General features: G+C 56.6%; 8 protein-coding genes across 8 annotated transcripts; 5 read left to right on the top strand and 3 right to left on the bottom strand.

The window, feature by feature from the left end:
• Positions 1-628: 628 nt before the first annotated feature.
• B0T26DRAFT_750425 (lactate/malate dehydrogenase) lies at positions 629-1948 on the top strand (the record flags this gene model as incomplete). Its single annotated transcript, XM_060445216.1, has 6 exons — positions 629-641; positions 713-744; positions 808-918; positions 996-1083; positions 1142-1749; positions 1808-1948. The coding sequence occupies 6 exons, from the start codon at positions 629-631 to the stop codon at positions 1946-1948; spliced, it is 993 nt and encodes a 330-aa protein (XP_060299038.1).
• Positions 1949-3118: 1170 nt separating this feature from the next.
• Positions 3119-4302, bottom strand: B0T26DRAFT_750426 (transport protein particle component; the record flags this gene model as incomplete). The annotated part of the gene is made up of 4 exons (XM_060445217.1): positions 3119-3253; positions 3373-3462; positions 3524-3641; positions 3956-4302. The coding sequence occupies 4 exons, from the start codon at positions 4300-4302 to the stop codon at positions 3119-3121; spliced, it is 690 nt and encodes a 229-aa protein (XP_060299039.1).
• A 1133-nt stretch (positions 4303-5435) lies between these two features.
• B0T26DRAFT_250074 (PINIT domain-containing protein) lies at positions 5436-7911 on the bottom strand. The gene is made up of 7 exons (XM_060433990.1): positions 7331-7911; positions 6950-7213; positions 6816-6884; positions 6412-6725; positions 6196-6295; positions 5918-6143; positions 5436-5867 (listed from the first exon to the last, which is right to left on the bottom strand). The coding sequence occupies exons 1-7, from the start codon at positions 7485-7487 to the stop codon at positions 5474-5476; spliced, it is 1524 nt and encodes a 507-aa protein (XP_060299040.1). The 5' UTR covers positions 7488-7911; the 3' UTR covers positions 5436-5473.
• A 462-nt stretch (positions 7912-8373) lies between these two features.
• Positions 8374-8854, top strand: B0T26DRAFT_674729 (uncharacterized protein; the record flags this gene model as incomplete). Its single annotated transcript, XM_060439744.1, has 3 exons — positions 8374-8548; positions 8627-8653; positions 8709-8854. The coding sequence occupies 3 exons, from the start codon at positions 8374-8376 to the stop codon at positions 8852-8854; spliced, it is 348 nt and encodes a 115-aa protein (XP_060299041.1).
• Positions 8855-9152: 298 nt separating this feature from the next.
• B0T26DRAFT_705471 (alkaline-phosphatase-like protein) lies at positions 9153-12852 on the top strand. The gene is made up of 8 exons (XM_060441752.1): positions 9153-9672; positions 9735-9779; positions 9846-10137; positions 10193-10320; positions 10373-10743; positions 10794-11023; positions 11077-11887; positions 11945-12852. The coding sequence occupies exons 1-8, from the start codon at positions 9455-9457 to the stop codon at positions 12562-12564; spliced, it is 2715 nt and encodes a 904-aa protein (XP_060299042.1). The 5' UTR covers positions 9153-9454; the 3' UTR covers positions 12565-12852.
• Positions 12853-13003: 151 nt separating this feature from the next.
• B0T26DRAFT_750430 (condensin subunit Cnd3-like protein) lies at positions 13004-16305 on the bottom strand (the record flags this gene model as incomplete). Its single annotated transcript, XM_060445218.1, has 2 exons — positions 13004-13479; positions 13566-16305. The coding sequence occupies 2 exons, from the start codon at positions 16303-16305 to the stop codon at positions 13004-13006; spliced, it is 3216 nt and encodes a 1071-aa protein (XP_060299043.1).
• Positions 16306-16705: 400 nt separating this feature from the next.
• Positions 16706-19464, top strand: B0T26DRAFT_705474 (uncharacterized protein). Its single transcript, XM_060441753.1, has one exon. It carries the CDS (start codon positions 16818-16820, stop codon positions 19104-19106), a length of 2289 nt encoding a protein of 762 aa, XP_060299044.1. The 5' UTR covers positions 16706-16817; the 3' UTR covers positions 19107-19464.
• Positions 19465-19678: 214 nt separating this feature from the next.
• B0T26DRAFT_750432 (Ferroporti-1) lies at positions 19679-21824 on the top strand (the record flags this gene model as incomplete). The annotated part of the gene is made up of 5 exons (XM_060445219.1): positions 19679-19735; positions 19825-19935; positions 20137-20189; positions 20260-21037; positions 21096-21824. The coding sequence occupies 5 exons, from the start codon at positions 19679-19681 to the stop codon at positions 21822-21824; spliced, it is 1728 nt and encodes a 575-aa protein (XP_060299045.1).
• Between the last annotated feature and the right edge of the window lie 14 nt (positions 21825-21838).

Below are 21838 nucleotides of genomic sequence, written 5' to 3' on the forward strand. Positions count from 1 at the left end.
TCCATGACATGAGCCGGACCTCGGAAGCAACATGTGCGTACGGAAACAGCCCCTACCTTTCCGGCGAAGCATTCATTGGAAAAGCTTTTCTGTCTGTTTTCTGGCACTAGAATGAAACCGCTCAAATAGACACTCAGTACATACTGAGAGCCTTCCCTCTACGTCAGCGAGTAAGAATCCAGCACGCCATCACGCGGCAAGGGATCGAGACCCCCTCTTCGGGAGAAGACAGGTAATGCGGCACTCAGCAGGTAGGAGGCGGGCGGCGGCCCTAGTAACGCAGGACAGAGAGCTCCTGCCCTGACTGGCAATTCACGACCCCGCCAGTACTTAAAGGCGCCACTCCGAGCTCCTCCCGGCACTGCGACCAGTACGGAGTAGCACTGCTCGGCTACACTAACAAGACTTGCACAAGCATCTCAGCAATTGCATCACCTCGGCTGTCGGTTTCTCTCGCCGCACCATCTCCCACGGTAGGTCAAACCATTTTACTTTTAATTGACTGCTCTGCTGTTCCCAAGGCAATTAGGCGCTCCAAAGCACAAGACGCTGACTCCGAACTCCCCTCCACCTCAGTTTACCCCTCCACCCCGCTTTACGCCCGCTTCCACGATATCCCATCATCAAAATGGTCAAAGCTGGTAAGCAGGCAGCAAGAAAAAAGCCCCCGTTCTTTGCGCGAATTGACGACACAAGCTGACTTGGTCGACAGTTGTCGCCGGCGCCTCGGGCGGAATTGGACAGGTTTGAACTCCGCGCTGCCGAGTGTCCGGGTATTATGTTGGATCGCTCACACATATTCCACAGCCGTTGTCCTTGCTCTTGAAGCTCTCCCCGCTCGTTGACGAGCTCGCCCTGTACGATGTAGTCAACACTCCCGGCGTCGCCGCCGATCTCTCCCACATCTCGTCGGTTGCGGTGAGTAAAACAAGAAGCACCTTCCCGGGCGCGCAATTCCGCGACGACGACGGCTTCAGCTGACAGGCGAGCAACAGAAAACCACTGGTTACCTTCCGGCCAACGAGGGTGCCAAGGCCGCCTTCAAGGATGCCGACATCATCGTTATTCCGGCTGGCATTCCCCGTACGTATCAATGCGAGCTGCGTTGTCCTATTCGCAAGTACTGACAGTGCGTGTCAAGGCAAGCCTGGCATGACCCGCGACGACCTCTTCAACATCAACGCTGGAATCGTCAAGGGACTCATCGAGGTGGCTGCTGAGGTCGCGCCCAAGGCGTTTATCCTCGTCATCTCCAACCCCGTCAACTCGACGGTCCCCATCTCGGCCGAGGTTCTTAAGGCTAAGGGCGTCTTCAACGCCCAGCGCCTCTTCGGTGTCACCACCCTCGACATTGTCCGCGCTGAGACCTTCGTGGCCGAGGTCGCTGGCAAGTCCACTCCTCAGGAGCTGACTGTCCCCGTTATCGGAGGACACTCTGGAGAGACGATTGTCCCTCTGTTCAGCCAGGTCACCCCCAAGGTGACCATCCCTGATGACAAGTACGATGCTCTGGTCAACCGTGTTCAGTTCGGCGGTGACGAGGTTGTCAAGGCCAAGGACGGTCTCGGATCCGCCACCCTCTCGATGGCCTATGCCGGCTACAGATTTGCCGAGAAGCTTCTCAAGGCTCTCAAGGGCGCCAAGGGGCTTGTCGAGCCCAGCTACGTCTACCTCCCCGGCATTCCGGGCGGCAAGGAGATCCGCGAGAAGACTGGTATCGACTTCTTCTCGGTTCCGATCGAGCTTGGGGTAAGTGGCAACCTGCCTCCTGTTTTATTGTTGTTGTTTTGTGCTAACTGTCACGCAGCCCGGCGGTGCCGAGCGTGCCATTGACATCCTTGGCGACATCACTGACAAGGAGAAGGAGCTGCTCAATGTTGCGGTCGAAGGCTTGAAGGGCAATATCGAGAAGGGTGTCGCCTTTGCCCACAACCCCCCTCAAAAGTGAATCCAGCTCCTTTTCTTTTGGCCAAGTATTTTTCCCCGCGTCAGGCTATTGTGTTCCAAAAATGATTTGGTGGCTTGAGGGCAGCCGGACATGTCGTAACCAACAATAGAGCAATATAGAAAGCTTGGCAGTAACCAGATGGCTGATTGTTGTTTCCATTCCTAGGCTGTAAGATGGCGTAATTCCTTCTAGGATGATGTTAGCCTTCTATCCCCCTTCAAAGATTTCGGACCCCAATTCGCCCTGCTCACGCCATATTTCGATTTCTTCGGAAAACTCGGTTTTACGGTCACTAGAAGAGCTGGAATCCAGGAACCTTCGGCACCATTTTACCCGGGATGCGGCTCGGTACCGAGTTGTTATGTAATTACCTAAGAATCTAAGGTATTTGGTTTTGGAGGAAAGGAGAAGGAGGAGCTCGTAATAGAGAGGAAGCGAGAGACTGTTATAACACGTCTGAATAGAATAGACCATTAGCCCTCCTCTTTGTTTTTTTTTATGTTCTTTCTTTTCTGCATGGCATCGACGGGATAAGGCGCACGCATTGATAAAGTAGCATCCTTTATTTTATGAAAATGATGTCGGGGGTTTTTATAGACCGACAATACCTAGACCTAGACCTAGACCTTGATCCAGGCGCAACACAAGCAAACAGAAAAACACACAAACACACAGAATAACAGTATATACATCGCCCATCGAACCCATCCATTCGCACCCTGCCCAACGCCATGCGCCCGCCCAACAGTTAAGTGTCCCTCTCTTATGCTGTGCTGTGCTGTAAAAATGACAGAAAAAAAGTCTCTAGATGCAAAAAGAAAATGGCTTTTTCTTTTTTTGCTTTGCTTTATTCTGTCGAGAGTAGGTAGACAAGGGGGTGAGTAGTTTTCGGGTTGCTCTTTGTCTGCTTGCTGCTTGCTGCGAGCGACCTGTCACAACTTGTATAAATGTCTCTGCCTCTCATGGTCCAGGCACCCATGACGATGCCATACAGCTGTAAACTGTAATCGACAACAGAACCGCTCTCCCTCCTCTCTTTTGGGACAGGGAGTTCTTGACTATCCAGGATATTTCCTGGCAAGACGAGAGCGGTATGTAGAGATAGGTGTGGAAGTGAATAATTATCGATTACCGCCACGGGCCATCGTTAAAACACCCGAAAGCTGGCTATCATGACTTGTTGGTGGAGATGGTCTTGATCTGGAACACGGCAGCGGGCAGCTCGCTCGACTCGGCCTGCACCGTGGCGTTGATGCCCATGGCTGCGAGCGCGCCGCGGACGATTCCGCAGGGGAACCAGAGGAACTTTTTTTTTGGTGTTGTTAGTCAGGTTGAATCATCCTCGTTTTTTTCTCTCTGGTCAGAAAAGGAAATCACTTGGAGAGAAGGGAAAAAATAGAGGTGATTGAATAGGCGTTGCTTACAGGTTGCGCGCGCACCACCGCCTGGCCGCCGGCCTCTGCGCTCATGCGCGCAAACGGGCGGAAGTTGTTGTCTGTCAAGACATAGACGCCCTGTAATAATGCTTGTTAGAAAACGGAACGCGAAGAAGAGATGAGTGAATTGGGGGCGTACCCGGTGATTCGTCTTCAGATTGTCGACCTGTTTCCTGAACACCAGCGTCCACAGGTCTTTGCACAGGAACTTGATGACGTCCAGCGTGTCGTTGAACCGTGGCCGGTCTCGCGAGAAACTACAAATCTTAGCACGCGTTCTTCTCTTGGGCAGTTTGCAGGTCTGACAGCTCGTGACACTGTACATCAACAGCAACAACAGCAGCAGCGGATGACCCGAGACCAGCCTCACGCCCGCCCTGTTGTTATGCCCGGGTTGCACGCTACGAGGACACAGCTTCCAGCAGCTCGAGCCAGAGCTTGCTGGCCGCGTCTGCGCCTATAGCATTGCCCAAAGCAACGGCCAAAAGCTGTCCTCTTTGTGGGGAGTGACCAAGGCAAGGGAGAAGGAAAGCAACGAAAAAGAGAAGAGAAGAGAAAGCGGGCAGCCTACCGCTCCACCAGCCCCTGGCCGACGCGGTACCCGATAGTGTCTAGCCTGTAGAACACGGCCTCTCGCTCTTCCTCCTCGTCCATGGCCCTCCTGCTGCCGGCCGCTGTTCCTCCGGCCGCAGACGTCGTCGCAACCGTTGTTGTCGCCCCAGCAGCAGCAACCGCAGACGGGTTCGCCGAGTTGCTGGCGGCGGCGGCGTCCTCTAGCGCAGCGAACTCGAGCTGGTTGGTGACGCGGTAGGCCAGAGGCACGATCTCGATGAGGAGGAAGTCGAGGCACGAGGCGCTGAGGAAGTTGGCGCTGGGGTCCGAGGCGTTGTACGGCGGCATGACGGATTCGAAAGACATTGTTGCGTTGCGTTGCTGCGGCGGGTCCCGTCGTCACTTTAGACGATCAGAGTAGTAGAAACTAGTAGGTGTGTATTCTTTTTCCCCCTTCAATTTCTCCACGTCGTTCTTTTTGGTTATTATGGCGGTTTGGTTGCGTTGCTTAGCCCGGCGATGTGACAGGGCGGCGAGCCGTTGGGAAGAAGCAGGTGGTGCGGCGGCTTTCTCGAGCTTGGGCTAAGCATTGGCATTCATTCGGATGGCGAGAGACGGGGTTTCTCGTTTGCTGCTGCTCCTGCGTCGAGGGGAAATATCTTTGTAGCGTGTTGTTGTTTGTCGCAGGCTTCTAGGCTGCTTGGGAGCTAGGTCAGCGTTTATTTGTGGTCTAACATGCATTGCAGCAAGGCACCCGGACAATCGGACAATGCGCCGAATTAGGGACGGTTGACGTTGAATGATCCCCCCCCCCACGGAATACCCTACCCAGCTCTAGTTTAATTGTTCCTTGCTAGAGCGACACAGCATATAGACTCGAACGTTTCTGTCTTCACAAATTAAGTAGGTGGCAACGCATAATTGTGAAATAAGAAGCATTGACAAAGATTCCAGTTGTCAAGTCTTTCTAACAACCCGTTTAATTACAGGTTGAAAAGCGTCTTTCAACCCACCCATATAGCTGAAGTCATCAGCTAGATATGACCCATACCACCCTAAGAAACCAACAAACAAACCAAGTCTGGATAGTAGTGCAGAATTAATTAATGCCAGTAAGCAATATGGGTATGCATCCAAGGTCCTGTCGGAAACAAGACCGGCTGCCCACTGGGCTGCGTTGCGAATCGAGAACAGACTTGAACGGCCACGCAATTCGTTGCTATCCAGTCTAGGTGAAATTACTGCGGGATGGATACGCCGGCACAGGATGACCTGTTGAACCCAGCCGGTCCTCTTCAAGAGGGAACCGCAGCTCCTCCCCCGGCCTGCGAGGCCTTGGCCTATTCTTATAATTCCAGCCCCGATCGCTCTCCTATACTGCAAAAGGGCTATCCGCCGCTCCAACGCCTAGCCATGACAATTCCACCTTGCGAGATAAATATAGAGCGCGAGGGCACTTGATGTACAAACACATTATAATACTCCACAACATAACTCGGAAACCCCAACGACGTGAGCGCGCCGCGGCCAGACCAGACTAGTACCGGTCCCCAAAGACACTGTGTCCATAGTTGGGACGCTTCACTGGGCGCGCTGGCGGCTCATCGTCATCAGATAGGGTCAAATCAATAACCTCGGGAGCTGGGCGCTTGCTTCCCGATCTGGATATTGACGGCGTACTGGAAACACCGTTTGTAGGTGTCCCAAGAGCTGAGGCGGGGGCTGCACCTCGGTTTGGCGTTGCTGTGCTCGTGCGATTTGGCCCCCCAAATATCTCCGACACAGTCAAATCGTCGTCGTCAAGGAGGCTCGCCTCATTCGCTGCCGACGCTGTCTCATTCTTTGCGCCTGGAACTGACCATTTCCCGTCTGGTTCTATGGTGACTTGCTCCACTGTTTCAGGAGTCTTGACTAGGATCTCACGAACATATCTAAACCACGTCAGCCGAAAGGACCTGAACAAGGAAAAGGCTGGACGTACTCGTCAACTGCCAATTGGTCAAATGGGGCCGAATTGTTGCAGATGGGACATATCCACTGCGGCCCCTGTTCTTGTAACTGCAGGTATGATGTCGCATCAAAGCACTGGATGTGACTGCAGCTGAGAGCGCGGCATGGAAGTTTGAGTCTCATGTACGAGAGGGGACACTTGAGACTCAGGTTTTGCGCCGTAGCCACAACATCCGGATCGCTCGCCTTCTTGGCAACTTTTGACTGGTCAGCACAGAACTAGTTGTTTAAATGGAAAGGCTCTCTTACTCTCTGTGACGACTGATTCTTTTCGAATCTTTAGCGTGATCTTGCCAACAAGGTGCTCAACAGGTTTCGCCCTGCAGAGAAAGACGACAAGGTAAAATTTCTAGAACACATATATTAGCCGTTTGCTCGTTCCCTACACCATGGCACATCGCACCGAGTATCCAATGAGACTTTTATGGTCGAACAGGGCCACTCTTTTCTCGAACCGGCGCCTACCTTGTTCGTCAGGGCGTACGTGAACTCGATGTTATTGATATACGAAGCGGGTTTTAGGCGTAGCGAGTCCGTGATGTCAACCGGTCTCGTAGACCCGGGCTTGTTCTTCAGGCCTCGCAGATTTGCCTTGATATCGCCTCCATTAACTTTGAGTTCCGACTGGTGAGGGAAAGTGATGTCTTGAATGCCCGTGTTGCCGGCGCTGCAGAATAACATGGCCCGCATTGTGGGGTTTGCGGTGAGCTGCTGAACCGCATAGGGGTGGTCCTGCGGCTTCATCGTTATGGTCGTCGTATTCCGATGCTGAGACATCACTGCCGAGCTAGTCAGTAACAGGCAGCAAAAGGTAGAATAATACCGCAAAGCTAAGCAGGCTAGGGAATAGGCGACTGCCTAATACGCACCCTCACACGTCTTGATGTCCCCAATTCTAGATAACACATCGTAGAATGGACTTGGCTTGTATTGGAAAGCTTTGAAGGTCAGCATCAGTACAGGCGGGGCCGGGTTGCGGCGGGCTAGAGAGGGCTCAACTTACTTGAAAATTGGTTCGGCGGACGGGAGGCGGGAGCCTGAGAACGCGGCTGCGGAGGGGAAGGCCCAAGGCCATTCCCCAGGGCCGTGTTGTACGCCGAGAGAGGGTAGTGAGGAGAAGCTGGGAGGGCGGAGGGTGTCGGAAAGAACGGCGTCTTTTGGGGCGGCATCGGGGACGTCAGCTGGGGTACCAAGAGGCGCGACTGGCTGTAAAGACTTTCGCGGACCTCATGGAACCGCTGAACGTCTCCGGCGCAGGTGTTTATCACTGTTGATCGAGGGGCATTAGCACGGGAACGTGGCGAGAAGAGCTGCGCGAGTTCGCAAACTACCGTCCAAAGAGAGAGAGAACGGAAGGGCGGAGGGGGGTTGGAGAGTTGCCCACAGTTGATAATGCGCTTCTGGAGGTCGCTCTTGTTTCCGGTCTTCGCCAAACCATTCACGGAGCAGATCGACTGCAGGGCGGCTTTCTGGAGGGAAGGGATCTGGACAGCGCGTATCAGGCGTTGGATCTCTTCCTTTGTGGGACCGGTACCGGCCATCTTCTGTAGCTACCACGCCAAGCACCTCGTGGTCTCTGACAAGTCTCCTATCTAGGTGCCTACCTACCTTTGGTAGGAGGAGCGGCTGCGGCTGGAAAGAAGCGGAGGCCGGGGTGGTGCGTGGAGGGGGGGTTCGGGTCGGGTCGGTGCGCGCTGAGTGGCGCGTTGGGCAGGTAGGGCTGCCGCAACCGGCCCGAAGGTGCTGTAATCCGTGACGAGGCTGCGATGAGGCAGCCTGGGCCGGCAGGCGGCAAGCAGTCACAGAAATGCAAGGTAAGGTAGGTAAGGCAGGTAGGTGGTAGGTGGGCAGGTCCTGGTCCGAGGCTGAGACCGAAATAATATTTCGGCTTCGTATGTCGTCGGAGTGCGGCAGATAGCTGTGCTTGCAGCTTGCTGAAGCTGCGGGAGAGAAAGACGGCGATTAATGCACAGACTTTCTCCCGTGCAAGCCTCGAAGAAGCCTGTTGTGTCCTCTCTGCGCCCACAGTCCCGTCGTTTATGAGAAGCAGGAGCTCAGGCTGTCGTCGCCGCAGAGGCGGAAAGAGAGGGCAGTAAATGAGCCCCCCCCAAACGACGGCATCTAGTGGAGAAGCCAAGTACAAGTGATAAGCCGGTAGCGCGCAGCTTGGTGGGCCAGCACCACACCAGGCGGCTTTGAGCGTGCAACCCAGCCCCGCACCCAGGTCTTTAGTACTTGTGGACTTTTCGAGTCTAGGCTGAAAAAGTCAGTTTGATACATCGCTCACCTTTCATTCACACCCGCCAACCTTTTCACAACTACTGGATCTTGACACCCTTCTGCCTCACCGACCTGCAACACGAAACCAATCGCCATCTTTGAACTGCCGATTACCCAGGCAGCAGATCTCGCATCACAGTAGCAAACATGGCGAAGAGCGCGCGATCGAGTTCGCTCAAGACGAACAACCAGAGGCTCAAGAAGGATGTCTTTGGGCCGGTTGAGACAGCGCGCACAAACCGCCTCTCTGCAAAACTCCTAGAGCTCGCCGCCCAGCCAAAGCCGATACGAGAGGTCGAAATGGAGGAGGCCGCGGTTGAGGGTGAGTTTCCTGCTGGCCCATAGCGCCCCTTACTGGTGGTACCAGGCATATGTGAACCTGTACTGATGAATTTTGCAGAGCCAGTTGAAGAAGTCAAGGAGACCGGTAAGTTGCTAACCGTGAAATACGCGGAATCCGTCTCGCTGACCATCTGCATTAGCCATGGAGGTCGACTCGAGCGCAAAGGCAACTGGCAAGAAGCTAGCAGATGGAAAGAAGAGAATTGAGAAGCGGAGGAAGTCTAAGATTGTATTCTCTAAGTTTGGCGACCGCAAGAGCCTCAAGAGCCTGAAGAAGAAGAAATGAGAGATACCTTAACACTACGTGTTCCTTTTTTCCCACCATTAACAATCTCAAGCGCGTTGGTGACGTGATCATGTCTGTATCAGAGTGAACGGCTTTTGCAAACACATGAAGGGAATGGAACCCACCCTGAACAAGGCTGTCGCCAGCGAAAAGATATGGTGGGCGGGGTCTTTTTAAGTTAGCGCAAGGGACAGGGTGGTGTGGTTTGCCCGACAGCCAAGCACCCAATCAGCAGCTGCGGGCACTGATGCAAGGCTGGGCAATCTAGCCGTTTCGTTTACCAGGGCAGGCAGGCTCACTTTAGTGGTATCCGTAGGTTCTCCGTATTCTGTATCCGTATCCTCAGCGGGCATAGCCTCTGACTTGGTCGGTAAATCCAAGAAACAACTGGAACCGACAACCCAATTGGCTTGTCTCTGAGGTCTTGGTATTTCGGTCCGAACGATCTTGGGCTGGGCAGGACGACACGACGCCCAAATATGGCCTGCAGACGCGATTGAAGCCCATAGACGCTCTCACAGACACGCAAAGTTTGAACAACTTCGAAGGCCCCGGCCATTCCAAGCTCCCGAGCATCGCCGACCCCTTCTCGGCTCGGAGATGACGCCGCGTCGCCATGGGACCCTGACCTCGACACTGCTGCTCGTCGCGGCCAATGCGCTGATCCCCGTTGCCATATTCGTGTTTGCCACCGGCTTCTTCCCGTACAAGCCCCTTTTTTCGGGTCTCGCCGGGTACGGCCCGCTGCCTGAATATGGCGACCCTCCAGCGCCGCCCTTTGACGCGCTGGTCTTTATGGTAGTCGACGCGTTGCGCAGGTGCGGCCTTCTGGAACTCTGTCGTGGCGTCTTGGAGCTAACTGCTGTGTGTTGTCCTATAGTGACTTTGTCTATGCCGAGAATAGCGGATTCCAGTACACGCAGGAGTAAGTAAGGAACACGCCCTTGCTCGTACCGGCGTGCTCAAGGCGCTTGCTGACTGGGGCGCACAGGCTGATCCGCAATGGCGGGGCTATGCCCTTCACGGCTCATGCGACGTCTCCGACCGTCACCATGCCTCGGCTCAAGGCCATAACGACGGGGTCGATTCCCTCGTTCCTCGACGTCGTCCTCAACCTAGACGAGGGCGACGGCTCGTCCAGTCTGGCGTCGCAAGACTCGTGGCTGGCCCAGATGAAGGCCAAGGGCGCCGGGAAGCTCGTCATGTATGGCGACGACACATGGTTGAAGCTCTTCCCTGGAATCTTTGATCGATCCGAGGGGACGACGAGCTTCTTTGTCTCGGTAGGCACAGCAACGAACCACTAGTCTGGGGCACTCTATCTGACATAGCACCCAGGATTTTACCGAGGTTGACAACAATGTCACCAGGCACATTTCAGACGAGCTTGCTAGGGATGACTGGAACACAATGGTCCTTCATTACCTGGGGCTCGACCACATTGGACACAAGGGCGGTCCGAGAAGGTATGCAACATTCTCTGGAACCAAATTGGCGGCCATGCTAACTTCACTAAAGCTCTCACATGATCGGGAAGCAAGCAGAGATGGACGGCATTGTCGAGCAGATCTTCAGTGCTATCGAGTCCCAGAACCATCTTCAGTCGACCCTTTTTGTTGTCTGTGGTGACCATGGCATGAACGATGCCGGCAACCATGGCGGCTCGTCCTCGGGTGAGACATCACCAGCATTGGTTTTCATGTCGCCAAAGCTCAGAGCCCACAAGACCGGCTTGCAGTCCCCTCTGCCGGAGCATGAAAGCTTTCAGTACTACACAGCTGTCGAGCAGTCAGACCTTGCACCGACCTTGGCCGCTTTGCTAGGCTTTCCCGTCCCGAAAAATAATCTAGGGGCGCTGATCCCCGACTTCCTTTCGTTTTGGCCCAACGGTAAGTGCTGGCTAGACCGCTGCCTGGAGTGCTCTGCTGACGTGGCCCAGTAAACGACCAGGCCCAGCTCTTGATGCGGAACGCCTACCAGATCCTGGACATTATAAATGCGACGTTTGGGCGAGAAGTCTTTGATCTGAACCCAACATCAGAGGCTTGTACCGCACCCGAGACCGATTACCAAGAGCTTGCGTGTGAATGGCAGCAAGTGTCTCTGATGGTCAAGTCAATAGAGGCTGCTGACCAGATCAACCCGGAATGGGTATATTCCATGTCCAAGGCGAGTGAACTATTCTGTATTGCTTTGATCGTTGGCAACTAACTGGTGTCCAGTGGCTCAGCAGGGCTCAAAGTATTATGAGCGGAATGGCCAGCAATTACGACGTTTCTAGACTCGTGTTGGGACAAGTCATTGCTGCCGTTGCTGTGGTGTGCGCATTAACCGCTGTAGGCCTGTGTATTCCAGAAAAAGCAGCTTCGTTTATTCCATTGGGAGCCATCACCATCGCATACGGGATAATGATGTTCGCCAGCAGCTATGTCGAGGAGGAACACCATTTCTGGTACTGGGCGACGAGTGCCTGGCTCGGGTTTCTTGCCTTGAAGAGGGCCCGAGGGTGCGTTCCCTTTCGTTACTGTGCCCATGGCCTCGAACTGACGCTTTGTGGTAGAAAAAACCATTGCAACTCGCGGGTGCCCCGTGAGCTACTAGCCCTCCTAGCTTTAGTATGCACACGGCAGCTCAGGTCATGGAACCAGACAGGCCAGAAATTCGCAGGCGAGCCAGACACGGCAAAGTACTTGGTTACCAGGGACCCAACTGGACTCTGGCTGCTCGTCGGTGCAACATATTTCTGGATATATCGGCAGTTAAGCCAGAGATTAGATGGCCTGCCCGCACCACTTGGGATCGCATGCGCTTCTGCGCTTGTCCTGGCAGCCCTGACATTCAAGGTGGCATTCACGCAAGAAGACGCTCCCGAACTCGTCACCGGTCTCGCCAAGATATTCATGGACTTCAACCCTGCCCAAGGGCAGTCATTGATATCCCGCGCTCGAACCGTCTTCCTTGGCCTTGGGCTTGCGACTGCCTGCGCACTTTGCTTCATTGTTTCAAGGAGGCGACTCTCTGTGAAACACCCAAGTAAATGAACCTCCCAAGAAGTCTCAGATCTAACAAATGCTAACAGTTCTATGCTAGCCATCGAAACGATCCATTACCTCTACGTCCTGCTCGCCATGACGCAGTCGCGGCTCACAAATATACCGCTGTTTCTCACGCTCGCCGCCCAGCACGAGTTCCTCGGCTCCCTAGACCTGAGGCCCATCGAGCTTAGCACGTCGTCGCTGCTGCTGCAGCACATGGCCTTCTTCACCTTTGGCGGCTCCAACGCCATTTCGTCCGTCGACCTCTCCAACGCGTACAACGGCGTCGCCGACTACGACGCCGCCGCCGTCGGCTCCCTGACCTTTGTCAGCAACTGGGCCGGACCCATCTTCTGGACCTCGGCCACCACGCTGCTCCTGCTCTGCCAGAGGAAGCGCAGAGGCACCACCACTGGCACCGGTTCTGGTGAAGCAGTAGGAACAGCGCTGCCGCGAGGCCGCGACTTGTTCTCAGGTCACGTCGCCCTGCTGACCGTCTTCGCCACCTGCAGCGTCGCCGCCGTCATGGCCGCCTGCACGGTGCTGCGCACCCATCTGTTCATATGGACCGTCTTCTCGCCCAAGTACCTGTATTGCATAGCCTGGAGCGTGGGGCAGCACCTGTTGGTTAATGTTGGCGTGGGCGGGCTGCTGTTTGGTCTCGGCTCTTTATAAGCGAGTGATAATCAATAAACGGTTGGACGTGATAAGTGTTGGTAGAAAAAGGGTTGGCATTTCCGGGACGATATTACTTGGGATAGAAGACAAGCGGTTCTTTTTGCATGCACGCACTGCTGGTATCAAAGTCTGTTCCTTGTGTGCTGTGTGCTGTTTATGTCACTAAGCCCAAGGGCTTTACGCTGTAATTGTCGTTGTACTGTAAATCATCATAGTATTGTGGAAATATCATATACGTACGGCTCATAGAACAAGAACAAAACGAACAAACAAACAAACCAAAAAAGCCATGCCATGTTCGAGGGGGAAAAGTAAAAAAGCGGCATAAACAAAAGACACGTTCGTTATCCCCGCCCACCAGCGCGCATCCGGCCCCAGCTCCCATCCAAGCCCAGTCAATTAATTAGCAACACGCTCGCACAATCCACTCGCCGCCTCACGCGTCGTTGTCGTCGGTCAGGAGATCATCAACCAGCGAATCGGCCATCTCTTGGTCCTCGTCCTCGTCCTCAGGCTTGTGGATGACAGTAGCGTCGTTCATGACGGTGCTCCCCTCGTCGCCTTCTTCTTCTTCTTTGATGTCGGCCTGCGTGAGGAGGGCCGTCTTGTCGTCTGGCACGACGGTCTTGTTGTTGTCTTCGAGGCCGCCGAGCGAGGTGCTACGGCTGACGCTGCGGCGGAAGTTGTTACCGACCTGCAATTGCTGCTCCTGGGCGGCGTCGAGGTTGTTGACGATCTTACCGAGCGAGACGTGGATCTTGTACAGGGCGTTGCGGCTCGTGGCGTCGGCTAGTAGTTGCGTGTCGACGGCGTGGCACACGTCGCCGTACACGTCGCGGATCTTGTCCTCCGAGGACGCCGTCGAGATGTACAGCTTGCCGAGCAGGGCAGCGATGATCTTCTTTTCTTCTTCTAAAAAGGGGAGATGCCGTGTTAGCAAAGGTTCTTCGTGTCTACCATACAAAGGTTTTGAAGACGGGGTTTTGGTTGAAACTTACTGCTTGCGTTGCCACCGAGCCGCTCGATGATGTTCTTGGCAAAGTCAAGATGGACGTCACCATTGACGTTCTTCTTCTCGCCATCCACCGACAGGCCACCGCCAGAGGTCGCAGAGAAGCACTTCCTCGGGTCTGTCCAGTCGACGAGGCAGGCGCCAATGGTGGAGAGGCTGACCATCTCCTCGTCAACGTCGGCGTCATCGTCGTCCAAGCCCTCGCGGACGTTGTAAAGGGCGTGCAGGGCGTCAAGGGCGACGCAGCGGAGCAGATCCTGGTTCTCGGGGCGCGAGTAGCAGAACACGGGCAGGAAGTAGTTGAGCGCCTGGCGGACGCTCTGGTTGCCAGAGCTGGCGGGCTCAAAGTAGGCAACCAGCAGCGTCTTGAGCAGCTCGGCCAACACGTCGTGGTCAGTGACGACGCGCCCGAGGAGTAGCTTGGACACAGCAACGGTGGCAGCCGCCTGCACCTCGGGAGCCTTGGCGGCTGACCGCAACGCCTTGATGTAGACCTTGAGCAAGGCTGGGTTCGACGAGAGCAGCTGCGCGCCGTGGACATTGAGGATGTCGGTGAGAATGTGGAGAGCGGTGATCTGAAGCGCCGTGTGGCCCTTGCTAAAGAAGTGCATGAACAGCGACAGATTTTCCTCGGCGAGGGACCGGTCGAGCAGGGAGCAGAGACCTAGGCAGACCAAGCCTCTCTCGCGCACGGGGGCCTCGTGGCTGCGGACGGCCGGAACAACTAGGTTGTTTAGCATGCCGATGAGGCTGTCGTTTTGCTGTAGGTCGCCGGCAACGTTGGAGAGCATGCATTGCACGATGTGCAGACACTTCATGTTGATCATGATCTCCCTGATGGCCTTCTTGGCAGCTTCCTCCTCCGAGAGCTCAGGAGTCTTACTCTTGCCGCGCTTGGTGGGAGTGCTGTCGGTGCTGACCTCAGACTTGGCCGAGTGGAAACTCTCATCAGCATCTTCGGACGGGAGGTCTTCGTCGAGGATGGTGTCGTGCACGTCGGCGACAGCTTCGAGCACGATGCTACAGAACTCCTTTTCGCCGGCGGCATCAGGAGCACAAATGTCCCGGAGCACACCCACGGTGAGTTTGGTCACCTCGTCTGGTAGCTCGGGAATCGACAGCGTCTGACGGAGAAGGGAAAACATCTTACGCCGCCCGACTTCGTCAGAGTAGTCGAGGGTGAGGGCAATTTGCAGTAGCTGCTCGACAATAAACTCCTGCTCGACCGTGTCATCATCCTGTTCCTCCTCGTCACCCTCGAGATATTTCTCCTCGGCCTCCTTAATGGCGTCGATTAGGACCTTGATGTACCGTTCGAGATAGAAGGCCACCTTGGTGACCTCGGGGAGCTTCTCCTCAATGAGCGACTCGTACCTCCCATTGCTCTCGCTGTTCCTGCAGAAATCGTTGAAGGTTCGCGCGCAAAAAACAGACTCGGCACTCAGCGTCTCCCAGAAGTGGTCGTCAAACGTGATGGCCTCCCTGTAATCTGGACGTCCCTCCCAGAAGCCCTTCATGGCTTCGAGGGCCACCCCATTCTCGACGCCAGAGTTGACAACATCGATGCGCTCTAGGAGCTCCAGCAGCGCTTCGATAGTGGGTGGCGACACTTCAATAGGCTGGCCAAGCTCAGTGGGGGGCGGGGTGCCGGCGCAGTCCTCGATCCAGCGTTCGCGGAAGAGTCGGCCGGCAGCCTTGCGCACGTTCTCGTCCCGATCGCGCAAGCCCCAGCGCAGCAGCTTCTCCCTCATGGTGAGCGAAAGATGGCGGAAGTCGCCGAGGGCGGGCAGGAGACGCGAGTAGACGGCCCGGCGCGTCAGGGCATCCTGGTCGCGTGCGCGTTCTAGCAGAACCGGCAGCGTCTTTGGCAGAACCGGCAGATTACCCAAAAGGGACTTCCTGACATCGGCGCTGGGGTCGTTCTGCATCACTTCTAAGAGCTTCTGGAGGAGGCCAGACGCGTTATCGCCTCCGTCGCTCTCCTCGGACTCGGGTTCGGCCTCGATCTCGTTTCCGGCTAGGCGTCCTAGCCCCAGCACGGCCTGGGCACGAACCATGGCCTCCTTGTCGTGGATCCTCTTGAGCATGCCGGAGCGCAGCTTCTGGAAGACGTCGTTGTCGATGGCGTCCAGCGAGTTGATGATGTGGGCAATGAGCTGGGTGGAGCGGTAGCGCACGAACTTGTCCTTAGCGGTGAGCAGGGGGACGACGGTCTCGATCAGGCGGTTGGTCAGGCGGGTGCCGGGCGTCTCGGGCATGGTACTAGCATCCTCGTCGGCTTCGCCCAGCACCTCGTTGTCCTTGTCGACCGAGTAGCGCAGGAAGAGGCCGATGAAGCGGATCGTCTTCTCGCCGACACCCTCGCTCTTCTTGACGGGCATGACACGCAGGACGCAACGTATAAACTCGGCGTTGAAGTCGTCCTCGTCGAAGTCGGCAGCGGCCGACTGCTTGGCGCCGGTGGGCTCGTAGCAGCAGGCCTCCTGTGTCTTGCGCAGCGTGACGGCGAGCTTGCGGTGCGAGGCTGTGGTGCGCTGGGCCTCGCGGAACACGGTCGCGACCTGGGTGCGCAGCGCATTGTCGGGCGCCTCTTGGGGGACGTCCAGGTGCGCAACCGACGAAGCGCGCGACGCTGTCGACGCGCGCGGATTGAGGCTGGCGAGCGACGGCTTGTGCAACACAGTCGCTGCCGACGTCCGCGTCGACCTCGAAGTTCGCGCGGGCATGGTTTCTGGGTGTGTATGTGTTTGTTCCCTGCGACTTGTTATGCAAAGATATTTTGGTGTTTTGGTCCGCGCTAGGAATTAAGACGACATTGGCGTTTTCGCTTTTCGAGTTTGGGCGAAAGAAAGCCGTCGGTCGTTGACGGTCAATCGCTCGATCGGGAGAGTGTGGTACTCGTAGTTACCTTAGCTGGTCAGTCAAACCCCAAGGTGGAAGGCTCGACCCTGGATGTCGGCAGTGCCAGTGGATGCGACGGCTTGTTTGTTTACATGCGCATTTCCTAATATGGCCTTCGGGGAGGGGTCGACACGGCAGGTGCAGCCAGCTGCTCTGACCCCACATTTGTGTTGCGATAAGCTGACCTTATCGGTTCTCGAAATTCTTTTCTTTCCCCGTCCATCCCATCCCTGTCTGTCTCCCTGGTTCTAGCAGCTGTCTCGGCGTCTGGAGCAAGCAGCTGCAACAGCTGCTTACTACGAATTGACGTTCACCTCCAACACACCGAACTGCAAAAATGGCAAAGAGCGACAAGAAGCGGCAGCGCGAGTCGGACGAAGCAGCGGCAGGCGCGGCAGTGGCAGACCAGTCTCGGTCGCAGTCTCCCAAGCCCTGGACCAAAAAGGCACGCCTCGAGTCCAAAACGTCACTCTTCGTTCGCTCCCTCCCCCACTCGGCCACCAGCGAGAGCCTCACGGAATACTTTTCGCAGCATTACCCCGTCAAGCATGCCACAGTGGTGCTCGACCCGTCGAACAAAGTGTCGCGTGGCTACGGCTTCGTCTCGTTTGCCGACGCCGACGATGCCATAGAGGCCAAGGAAAAACTCAACAACCAGCTGTTTGGCGGGCGCCGCCTGAGGCTTGATATTGCCCAGCCCAGACACCGTGATGGCAGCAGGCCAATGTCTGCCGGCACGTCCAAGATTGCCGAGGAGAAGCGTATGCGCGAGGAGGCCCTCGTCGAGGCTCGCAAGGCCCCCAAGCTCATCCTTCGAAATCTGCCCTGGAGCATCAAGACGTCAGACCAATTGGCCGCCCTGTTCAAGCCGTATGGCAAAGTCAAGTTCTCAGATCTCCCTAATGACAGGGGCAAGCTCTCTGGCTTTGGCTTCGTCACGCTCCGTGGCCGCAAGAACGCGGAGAAGGCTCTGGAAAAACTCAACGGCACCGTCGTTGATGGCCGCACCATAGCCGTCGACTACGCCGTGGATAAGGAGACCTGGGACAAGCAAAATGACGGCGAAGAGTCCGATGAAGCTCCCAGTGCTGCCAAAAAGAAGTCAAAGTCCAAGAAGTCTCAGGAGCCTGCAGATGACAAGAGCGACAAGGACGACGAGGAGGAAGACGAGAACATGACCCAGGAAGATAGGGATCTGGCAAACTTTTTCAAGACCCATGGCGACGACCTCGAGGACGAGGAGGAGACCGACGACGAGGACAATGCGGACAAGGATTCCAACGAGGACCAGGACGAAGAGAACGACGACGATTTTGAGGACATTGGCTCAGATATGGAGGATGACGGCGGTGCTTCCATCACAGAAAAAGACGAAAAGCCAGCACGGCCAATGACAGCAGACAACTCGACGACGCTATTCATTCGTAATCTTCCCTACTCTGCCACTGACGAGACGCTCAAGGCCCACTTTATGCAGTTTGGCCCAGTTAGGTATGGTAGAGTGGTAAAAGACCGCACGACAGACCGTCCGGCTGGCACCGGATTCGTATGTTTCTTCAATGCCGAAGACTCGCAGGCCTGCATGAAAGGCGCACCTCGCCATCAGCCCACTCCGATCACGGGCAAGCATTCTCTCCTGCAAGATGAAACGATTGACCCTGAAGGAAAGTACACACTGGAGGGCCGTATCCTACAAATTTCACAAGCAGTTGCCAAGGAGGAGGCAACCCGGCTGGCGGAGAGTGGCCCGGGAGCACGCAACCGCCAAGAGAAGGACAAGAGAAGGCTCTTCCTGCTGGCTGAGGGCACAATCTCCAGCGGCTCGCCGCTCTATAGTAAGCTGTCGGCGGCAGAGATCAAGATGCGGGGGTCGAGCGCCGCGCAGCGAAAGAAGATGATCCAGACCAACCCAGCCCTGCACCTGAGTCTGACCCGTCTCGCCCTGCGCAACATCCCGAACAACATCACTTCAAAGGACCTCAAGGCCTTGGCGCGTGAGGCCGTCGTTAGCTTTGCCAAGGACGTCAAGGAGGGCCGCAGAGAGCCCATTTCCAAGGAGGAGAACAGCAGAGGCGGCCTGCCTGACAAGGAGGCAGAGCGCCGCCGGAAGGCCAAGGGCAAGGGCGTCGTGACGCAAGCCAAGATTGTGTTCGAGACGGCCCAGGGCTCAAAGGTGGACGAGGGCGCCGGCGCCGGCAAGAGCAGAGGCTACGGTTTCATCGAGTACTCGTCTCATCGCTGGGCGCTGATGGGACTGCGGTATCTGAACGGCCACGCGGTCAGGAACGAGGCAGGGAAGACGCAGAGGCTGGTTGTCGAGTTTGCCATTGAGAATGCCAACGTTGTGCAGAGAAGACGGCAGCTCGAAGAGAAGTTCAAAGCGGGGCCAGGGCCTTCCGCAGCCGGAGCCGGAGCCGGGAGACCGGGCGCTACGCCGGCAGCATCATCGGCTGGCAACAAGGCGAAGCCGTGGAAGAAGACCAAGGGCGACAAGCCAGACAACAGCGCCGCAGTCGAGAGCAAGGCCGGTAACAAGGCCGAAACCAAGCTGGCCCTAAGGACCAAGATTATTGCGAGGAAAAGGTCTCTTCGGAAGAAGAAGGCCGTCAGTCGAGGAGGGAAGTAGTGGTTGAGCGTTAGGCTTGCCATGGAGTGTTATTAGCCAGTAATGGAGGTATAATTTTTGGGACGAAATAATGTTTGCATCCTTTCAACCGGCATAATTCATCGTGAGCCGAGTTGGTGGTGGGCTTTTTGTTGTGGAAGCCGGCGAGGTGAGACATGTCGGTTTACTGCACCTCAGGTACTGGTGTTATGTCGTCGTCGTTCTTGGGGGTGTATGGCGGGCCGTAGCCGATGCATCGGGAAGAAGCCGGCCTGTGGCGCGGCCATGCATTGCCTGAGACGCAGCCAGCGGCAATCGTGAGTGGCTGGCTGGCAAGCAACCACCCGATTCGCGCATTCAGGGGAGGCTGTCGGTGGGCTGTCGATACTTCTCGCTGCATTCTTATTATCGCCCCGATTTTGCTTGTTATGCCTGTTTTGCGCCTACCTACATAGTACCTGCCTAGCTCGTTGTTGCAGCAATTTCATCTCATGCCGGTTTTCAGTTGCCTGTCGCCAGAAGTTCAGAGCTGAGGCGAAAAACCGAGGTTGGGACGGCGTGAAGTGAGACGAGGTGAAGTGAGATGAGATGAGATGACTTCCGACACCAGCGAAGAGTCGCCGCTGCTCAGCAGCAGCAGCAATAGCCAGGTAAGTCTTTTGTGTGCATGTGTCTGTTCCCACGAGTTTCAAACTACTTCACTCTATTCTTGCCCTTAGCTGACCACCCCGCCTTACAGCAGCAGCATGTTGAAGCAGACGCTGCTGCCATCAGGCACGGCCTGCTCTGGCGCCTCTACGCGTCGCACTTTTTGTCGACGTGGAACATGCGCAGCTACGAGTTCACCGTGGTATGTATGTTTTGTTCTTAAACACTAAACTACCTATTCTTTTCTAGCTTCTGCGCGGTATAAATCCTACTGCGGCTATAGCTGCGGCTGCGGCGGCGGCGGCGGCGAGAACGGAAGGAAGGAAGCAAGATGGATGGATGGATGGAAGGAAACAAGCTCTAACTGACCACGCCGTGCTCCTACGTTGCTTTCTTGCTTTAGATCCTCCTCTTTGCGCAAGCGTATCCGAACACGCTGCTGCCGACGTCGGTTAGGTGAGGATTTGTGTCTATATTCCTATCGAGATGGTTTCACAAGCTAGCTGACACTAGGGCGCAAATTCAGGGGCGTGCTGACCAACGGCGCGGCGCTGCTGCTGTCACCGAGCATCGGGCGCTGCGTCGACCGCAATGCGGCGCGCTTCCGCACCATGCGGCTCACCATTGTCGTGCAGCGCGCAGCCATCGTCGCCGGCTGCGCGCTATGGGCGGCCGTGTTTCTCTCCTCTGGGGCCTGGTCTTCTCCTCTTTCGACGGGCAAGGATGTCCTCGTCGCGGCCCTTGTCGGTCTCGGCATGGTCGAGCGCGTGTGCGCCGTCGCCAATAACCTTGTCATGGAGCGCGACTGGGTGCCGACCATGGCGTCCGCGGTTAGTGGTGGAGGGGGAGGCGGCGGCGGGAGCAGCGGCAACCCGCCGCCGCTGCACACACTCAACGCCACCATGCGCCGCATCGATCTCGTGTCCAAGATCCTCGCGCCCGTCTTCGTGTCGGCCATTGCTATCGGCGCCGGCACCGACAAGGGCGCGCTGTACCTGGCGGGGGTCACGGCGGCTATGAACCTCGGCACCGTGGGGGTCGAGCTCGTCACGGCCCGCGGCGCCTGGGACCGCTGCGTTGCGCTTAGGCAGGCGCGCGAGGCCAAGGTCGCCCTCGTTCCTGGTGAGGGTGGCGATGGCGACGCTCGCGAGCTGCTGCTTACGCTGGGTGCAAGCGAGGATAGCGCGCTCGCAGCTGATGACGGTCGCGGCGTGAGGCGTCAAGCTTCCTCTGCTAGCGGGTCGGGGACGAGACTTGGCAGGGGCAGCAGCATCGGCAGTCTACGGCTGTATTTCAGCAGCGACGTCTGTCTCGGTACCTGACTCCTTTTCATCGCTTCCTTCTCTCCAATCGTCTCACTAGGTACTGCACAAGAAACTAAACATTTTCCCGCCGACAGCCTCCCTCTCGGCAGCGCTGCAGTCCTTCTCGGTGCTCTCGCTGTCCGGGCCCATGACGACGTACCTGCTGACGCGAGCGTACTCGCTGTCGGTCATCACGTCGGCGCGGACGGCCATCTCGGCCGTCGAGATCGGGTCGACTGTGGTGTTTCCGGCGGCAGCGTCGCTGCTCGCGCGGCACCACAACCGACGGCACCGCTGGAGCGACCCGATGGCGGTGCTGGGGCTCGCGGGCGTGACGCTGCAGCTGGCGCTGCTGGTGCCCTGCTTTGCGGCGCTGGCGCTGATGCCCTCTCCCTCGTCGCCATCGACATCAGCATCCTCTGCCAATGATCAAGACAACAACAGCCCAGCGCCATCGCTGACGGTCGCCTTCTTCGTGTGCCTCGGGCTGAGCCGGCTCGGGCACTGGACGCACAACCTGGCGGTGCAGCAGATCGCGCAGACGCGGGTCGACGCAGCCCACCGCGTCGAGTTCTCGGGCGTCGAGATGGCGTTTGTGAGCGCGGCCGAGATTGGCCGCTGGGCGTCGACGGCCGTGTGGGGCCGCCCGGAGCAGTTTACGGGCGTGGCGGCCGGCGGACTGGCCAGTGTCGCGGTGGTGTGGGCGCTCTTTGCCGCGTGGGTGGTGGGTGTGGTGGCACGGAAGAGAGGGGGGATAAAAATAACACCCATGTACTGTGAGACGTGACGGGCTGTGTGTAA

Source organism: Lasiosphaeria miniovina (assembly GCF_030549165.1).
Source record: "Lasiosphaeria miniovina strain SMH2392-1A chromosome Unknown B0T26scaffold_3, whole genome shotgun sequence".
Lineage (NCBI taxonomy): Eukaryota > Fungi > Ascomycota > Sordariomycetes > Sordariales > Lasiosphaeriaceae > Lasiosphaeria > Lasiosphaeria miniovina.

What these genes read in the sequence shown, in the direction of transcription:
- B0T26DRAFT_250074 (XM_060433990.1), bottom strand. Translation starts at nt 7,487, where the DNA reads ATGGCCGGTACCGGTCCCACAAAGGAAGAGATCCAACGCCTGATACGC. An exon ending in TCCGCCGAACCAATTTTCAA is followed by an intron (nt 6,885 to 6,949) that starts GTAAGTTGAGCC and finishes TGACCTTCAAAG; the next exon opens with CTTTCCAATACAAGCCAAGT. An exon ending in GACCAATTGGCAGTTGACGA is followed by an intron (nt 5,868 to 5,917) that starts GTACGTCCAGCC and finishes GACGTGGTTTAG; the next exon opens with ATATGTTCGTGAGATCCTAG.
- B0T26DRAFT_705474 (XM_060441753.1), top strand. Translation starts at nt 16,818, where the DNA reads ATGGCAAAGAGCGACAAGAAGCGGCAGCGCGAGTCGGACGAAGCAGCG.
- B0T26DRAFT_705471 (XM_060441752.1), top strand. Translation starts at nt 9,455, where the DNA reads ATGACGCCGCGTCGCCATGGGACCCTGACCTCGACACTGCTGCTCGTC. An exon ending in CGACGAGCTTCTTTGTCTCG is followed by an intron (nt 10,138 to 10,192) that starts GTAGGCACAGCA and finishes CATAGCACCCAG; the next exon opens with GATTTTACCGAGGTTGACAA. An exon ending in GGGTATATTCCATGTCCAAG is followed by an intron (nt 11,024 to 11,076) that starts GCGAGTGAACTA and finishes ACTGGTGTCCAG; the next exon opens with TGGCTCAGCAGGGCTCAAAG.